The 6,978-nt window shown below is 43.0% G+C and overlaps 1 protein-coding gene across 1 annotated transcript; it reads left to right on the top strand.

Moving 5' to 3' along the window:
• The first annotated feature begins 387 nt into the window (after window positions 1–387).
• On the top strand, window positions 388–3,001 carry LOC308059466 (uncharacterized protein). Its single transcript, XM_080376877.1, has 2 exons — window positions 388–2,735; window positions 2,883–3,001. Exon 1 carries the CDS (start codon window positions 405–407, stop codon window positions 2,442–2,444), a length of 2,040 nt encoding a protein of 679 aa, XP_080233003.1. The 5' UTR covers window positions 388–404; the 3' UTR covers window positions 2,445–2,735; window positions 2,883–3,001.
• The last annotated feature ends 3,977 nt before the right edge of the window (window positions 3,002–6,978 follow it).

Here is a 6,978-nt window from a genome sequence, read left to right as displayed (position 1 = left end):
CTGGGAAACGGCAGAAAAGAGCCTACGTGCCAGAATGAGCAGAAACAGAAATCTTGCCAATAAACAATTGTTAACCAATCATATTATTTTACACTTGTAAGATAGCCAATCACATTATCGCACGTTTATAGAATGCCTTATAAAAGTTTACCTGGTTTGTACAATAAACGGATCAGATCTTGAACTCCATGAGTATTTGAATCTGACTCCCGCTCGCCCGGAATGCCCGCAGCATCTGGTGACCCCGACGACAGGATCGGTCAAAAAGTCAGGAGGATTCATTAAGGATCGTGTTACAAGCTGCGGAGCCGGCGAGGATCCTGCTGCCAGCGGAGAGAGAGCTGGGCGCCTGAAGAAAGGCGGAACGTGCACGGCTGACCGGTGAGTCAGGAAATTTAAGCAGGATGGGGATCACTGCATCAGCGGTGGAAAAAGCAATCGTAGACAGTTTAATGAAACTGGCAGAAAAAACTGAAACGCCAGTCTCACGGCAGGCAGTAATTGATCTGCTATGTTGGAGTCGCCGCCGTGGTTTCCTTGCTTCTACGCAAGATGTATATAATAATGAAACATGGAAGAAAGTGGGAGAGGACTTATGGGAACCTGTGCAAGTCGGGACTAAGGGGGTAAAGACTTTGGCTCGCACGTATTGGGCTGTACGGGGTATGGTCGCGCAGTTACATGGTGAGGCACAAGTCGCTGCAGCTGTTAAGGCTGCAGTGCGGTCTCCCGGCGATCCTACCACTCAGCCGGAGGAAGAGCCAGAGGGGCAACCTCCGTGTGAAAATCCCCCCGATTATACATCTAAAGCTTATCCAGTACTGACTACTGCTGAACGAATAGCGTGGGGATTAGATGATGAATTGCCACCCTGGTGTCCTGAAAAGGAACAAACGGCAAGCGGCAGACAGACATTAATGCCGGCAGTTACGAGTACTGGATGTAAGACTGCTGGGATGGGAACAACACAGCCCACAGCTCCACCAGAGGAGGAAATGGAGACTGAGCCTGAACTGTTTGGCAATCTGCCTCCTTTACCTCCCGAAAGTGGCAGTCTTTGCAGTAGTGATGAAGAAGCAGCACCGACGCCTTATTCGGCATTACGGAAAGAGCTGCGAGAGCAGGAAAAGAAGATGTCCGACCTACTACATCATATGGAGAGGCTCGACAAGGACTCTAAAAAGAAAGATGTTAAAAAGGCGTATAAAAGTGCCCATAAGGCTATAATTGAGGGGTTAGAGGCTCTGGGGGATAAAATTGAACAAGATGCGCGCGCAGTACCTATAGACCCTAATTTTGACCCTCGAAGGCGATACAGGGGCCTGGTAGAGAATTGTACCATAGAAGGGGATTTTTCGTTTACCCCATTAGCTGCCCCTGTAGTGTTGCGACAGGGTCAGCCGACATGGGAACCCCTGGACTGGAAATTGGTGCAGGGCATTCAAAAAGCTATAATGCAGTATGGCCATAATAATAAATTAGTGAGAAATCAAGTAACAGCCTTAATTAAGTATACTGAGTTGGTGCCGGCCGACCTAAGAGCAGTTATGGAGCTTATTCTGTCTCCAACAACATTCATGCTTTGGTTAGCAAAGTGGCAGGAGAATCTAGAGGTGAAATTTATAGAAAATATTCATTTGCCACAAGGAGATCCCTTGCGAGTAGCGCCGTTAGATGCCTTAATGGGTACAGGTCCTTATCGTGATGGAGCTGCACAAGCAGCGTTACATACCAGGGTGTTACAACAATCGAAACAAGCTGGGTTAGCAGCTTTCTTGGCGTTACCTCAATTGCATACACCAACCTTACCATATACCAAAATCTTGCAGAAACCTAATGAATCTTTTTTTAGTTTTGTTGACAGGTTAAGAGAGGCCATTGATAATGCTCCTAACGTCACTCCAGATCTCAAGATTGTTTTGACTAAAGAGATCGCTGTACAAAATGCAAATGTCACTTGTAAGCAACTTATAGCATCCTTACCCCCTGGGGCATCCATCACTCAAATGATAGAGGCATGCGCAAGGGCTCCTTTGGTTGAGGAAGAGGAAAAGGCAAAAATACATGCCAATGCTCTAGCAGTAGCTCTAAACAACAACAAGGTACAAGGCCGAGGGGACCGGGGTCCTAAGCCAAAATGTTATCAATGTGGACAGGAAGGTCACTTTAAACGTGACTGCAAAAAGAATCTAGGAGGAAAGTCTCTGTTGAATGGAAATTGTTTGCGTTGTCAAAAATTTGGTCATAAAGCGGCCGATTGTCGCTCAAAATTTAAAAAAGATGGTACACCCCTTTCTGTTCCGGGAAACGGGAACAGCCGCGCTCTGAGGGACGCAGCCAAGAAATATCCCCAGAACCCAACAAAATTCATGGCTGCCTCGGCGAGCTGTATTCAGCCACCAGAGGAAGCGCAGGAGTCGATTTGGCCATGGCAGAAGCCGTAAATATCACTGATGAAAAGGTACATGTACTTCCTTCTACAGTTAATGGTCCTTTGGGTTATGGTTTATCTGCACTCCTTATAGGACGCTCTTCTGCGTCAAAAAAGGGGATTTTTGTTCTTCCTGGTTGTATTGATGCCGATTATACCGGACCTATTGGAATTATGGTAAAAGTTTTTTCTCCACCTGTTCATATTCCAGCAGGAAGCACTATTGCACAGCTCATTCCATTCCAAGCTACTGTCCCTCAAAAAGGAGAAAAGGACAGGGGTCAAGGTGCATTTGGCTCAACGGGTATGCCTAACATTGCCTTTTGTCAACTTATTGGTGCCAAGCGGCCAAAATGGAATGTTAAGATATCTGGTCCACAAGGTGTAATTCTTCCTAATGTTTCGATGATGATTGATACTGGTGCTGATGTTACTGTTCTTCCTTTTTCAGTTTGGCCTACCATGTGGGAATTAGATAGTGCGGGTTCAACCATTTCAGGCATTGGGGGAAGTCGTCTGACACAGGTCAGTAAAAACTTCATTCTTTTCACGGATCAAGAAGGACATCAAGCATGGGTAAAACCTTATGTCCTACACACATCCTTGTCCTTGTTAGGTAGAGATGTACTTTCCCAATGGGGAATGAGAATCTCTACAGATTTTTGATTGGGGCCATTGATAGCAGCTCTCGCCCAACCTTAAAATTAAAATGGAAATCAGAAACTCCCATATGGGTTGATCAATGGCCCTTACCTCAAGAGAAGCTGCAACACATTCAAGAATTAGTCCAAGAACAATTGGATTTAGGCCACATCAGACCTTCTGTTAGCCCATGGAATACACCCATTTTTACAATTCAAAAGAAATCAGGAAAATGGAGATTATTACATGATTTAAGAGCAATAAATGAAAAAATGGTTGACATGGGTGCCCTTCAGCCTGGACTGCCTTCTCCCACTATGTTACCACAAAATTGGGACCTATTAATTATTGATTTAAAAGATTGTTTTTTCACTATTCCTCTGCATGAGGATGATTGTGCAAAATTTGCATTCACAGTACCAGCTATAAACCGTGCCGCTCCAGCAAAAAGGTATGAGTGGGTTGTACTACCTCAGGGTATGAAAAACTCCCCAACAATATGTCAGTGGTTTGTGGATTTAGCTCTACAATCTTGGAGAGAGAATAATCCTAACCTTATTACCTATCATTATATGGATGATCTCTTAATAGCCAGCCCTCACACACTAGCCCCTGAAAAAGAACAGGAACTTATACAGAGTCTGCATACCTTTGGATTGGTTATAGCAAAAGAAAAGGTACAAAAACTAGCGCCCTGGAATTATCTTGGTCTGCGCATCTCAGAAACAAGAATCCAGCCACAAATAAAAACATCAACGATGTCCAGAAACTAGTCGGAGACATTCAATGGTTAAGAACTTTCTGTGGAATTACCAATATGGATTTGGCTCCTTTATTTGCATTATTGAAGGGTGGCTCGTCACCCGCTGATCCCAGATCTCTTTCACCTGAAGCTGAAAAAGCCCTAGAGAAAATTACACAGAAAATTCAAAATGTTGGAGTGGACAGGCGACTATTGAATTGTCCATTTACCCTACTCGTGTATAACCAAGACACAGAAATTGTGGCTATAATAGCACAATTGCCCGTCGATCGATCTATGATTTTGTTAGAATGGGTTTTCCACAGTAACACCTTAAAAGCCACAGTTACTACTAGAGCGGATGCAGTAGGGCAGTTATTGCTGAAGGCACGAGAACGTTTGCGTACTCTCGCAGGATGCGACCCTGAAAAAATTATTTTACCTGTGAAAAATTTGTCCTTGGCTGACTGGTGGATTCAGATTTCTGAGTGTTTTGCTGTGGCAACCCTAGGTATTCAATTAGATAATCATTATCCCAATCATCCCTTATTTAAAACTTCCTTAGTATTGGAGGAAAAATCTTTACAGCAACAAAATCCTATAAAAAATGCGCTTACGGTTTTTACCGACGCTAGTAGCAAAACTCAAAAGTGTGGCTATGCCTATAGGGATGACAGGAACAATTGGATTTCTCATATAGAACAAATGGAAGGTTCAGTTCAACTTTTGGAATTAAGAGCAGTGTTAATGGTGTTTCAGGAATTTCGCAATGTCCCTCTTAATATTGTAAGTGATTCTAAATATGTTGTTGGAATAGTTTCACGTCTTTCGCGTTCCCTTTTAGGGTCTTTTACGAATGACAGACTTATGGCCCTAGTTATTCAGATGTGGAATGAAATAAATTTTAGACAATTTCCTTGGTGGATTACGCATATCAGAAGTCATCTGGATTTACCTGGTGTTTTATCAGAAGGTAATGCTTATATAGACACTCAGGTGGCATCCCCAGTATTACAAAATTCTCCTCTAAAACAAGCAACAGAGTCACATGCCTTTTTTCACCAATCTGCCCGGTCTCTCCAAAAACAGTTTGGTCTGTCTCGTCAAGACGCTAGGACTGTCATAGCGGCCTGTCCTGATTGTGCCAGGTTAACACCTCTTCAACAGGAAGGTACAAATCCTAGAGGGTTACAACCTCGACAAATCTGGCAAACTGATGTTACAGAATTCACCCCATTTGGAGTACTTAAATATGTCCATGTCACAATTGATACCTGCTCGAAAGCTATTTGGGCGACTGCTCATAAATCTACCAATGCTGTTGCCTGTATTCAGCATTGGACGTCAGCCATGGCTGTGCTGGGCCGCCCAGATATGGTAAAAACAGATAATGCCCCTGCATATCTTAGTGCCAGAATAAAGACCTTTTTGCTGCAATGGCAGGTGAAGCACGTTACCGGAATTTCGAATAATTCTGGTGGTCAGGCAATTATTGAACGTGCCCATCAATCATTGAAACATTACCTGTCTGTTTTTCGAAAAGAGGGGGAGAGGAGTCCTCATGTAATAGTGGCAAAAGCATGCTATGTACTGAACTGGTTGAACCCCAGAACGGAATGTACTGAACAACCGATTTTCTATCACTTTTCTAACAATCCCAACGATTTTTCGACTCGTGACATAGCTGTCCAGGTATTTAACCCTGTCTCAAATTGTTGGTCAGGGCCTCATAGTTTATTAACGTGGGGTCGGGGTTATGCATGTATCTCCACAGGGGCAGTGGCCAAGTGGATTCCGGCAAAATGGGTTCGCCCGTGGATTGAAAACCGACCCACTGAAAAGAAAGAGCAGGGTGACTACGACAGGATTGACTCCTAAATGAACAGGAGGGATCAGTGGGCTCAGTGGGCACAGCATCGAGAAAGGTTATTCCGACCGCCACGACCAAATGAAGAAAAGCGGCTTGTAGATAAGTTAACATATATTATTCTGCCCATCTTGCAGCAGTTGCCTCGGGAGATGCAATGTCAATTACCCTCCGGTGAATTGTCTTTGTTACACTGTGACCGTATCGTGCGTGCGTTGCAGGATCTTTTTGGGCAAGGACCGATAGAAACAGAGAATTCTTGTCCTATATGTGCTACCTCTTGTAATTCAAGAGTTACCCTATATTGTGGATATTGTAAAAGGGTTGGAGCATATAGGCGGAAGGCTTTAAGGTTTCTCAGGCATAGATGCGTGGTTTGCTTCTTTGGGCATTGGAGGGTGGTTAAGGGATTTATTGAAACAAGGTCTGTCTATATTGTTATTTGTTATTCTTTTGTTACTTTTAGTGCCTTGTCTTTTACAATGTTTCCAAAGCTGTGTGGAACGCAGTATTAATGCTGTATTTAAAAAGAAAGGGGGAGGTGTTGGGGCTCTTGCTGTATTGAATGATTATACTGAACTTTGAAGCAAGTGGAAAAATACTGAAGAAATAAGACGAGGTCACGACCAGAACAGTGGAATGAAGAGGGAGGAACAAATTGCAGATGCTTGCACAAAACCAGGGCCAGCAGGACGCGATAAGAGGAGCTGGGAAATGGCAGAAAAGAGCCTACGTGCCAGAATGAGCAGAAACAGAAATCTTGCCAATAAACAATTGTTAACCAATCATATTATTTTACGCTTGTAAGATAGCCAATCACATTATTGCACGTTTATAGAATGCCTTATAAAAGTTTACCTGGTTTGTACAATAAACGGATCAGATCTTGAACTCCATGAGTATTTGAATCTGACTCCCGCTCGCCCGGAATGCCCGCAGCACAGGTGTAATCAGAAGAATTGTAACACAAATCTATATGCAATGCAACAATTGTACTGCTGAATTCACCATACAGTGCCCACCAATCTTGAATGAGAACATACCTAAAGTAAATTGTAGACTGATAGCCGGCAAAATGAGAAACTAAAAGACAATAGACAAATCTACTAACATTTCACTTTTAGCTAGTTAATCTGTCTTGCTCATATAGTCAACAATACCCAACAAGAAAGTAAAATTCAAAGGTACGTTTCCTAGAACCTACTAGATAAGATATATATTTCTGTGAGTTTGATTTAAAACAAGACATAGGTAGATTATAGGGAAAAAATTCTGTATTAACTATTTTGATATTTA

Source organism: Falco punctatus (assembly GCF_963210335.1).
Source record: "Falco punctatus genome assembly, chromosome: 2".
Classification (NCBI taxonomy): domain Eukaryota; kingdom Metazoa; phylum Chordata; class Aves; order Falconiformes; family Falconidae; genus Falco; species Falco punctatus.
Note: the sequence above shows the minus strand (reverse complement) of the source record. Positions and strands in the feature narration are given on the sequence as shown.

Coding starts and splice junctions, on each gene's coding strand:
- LOC308059466 (XM_080376877.1), top strand. CDS start 405: ATGGGGATCACTGCATCAGCGGTGGAAAAAGCAATCGTAGACAGTTTA.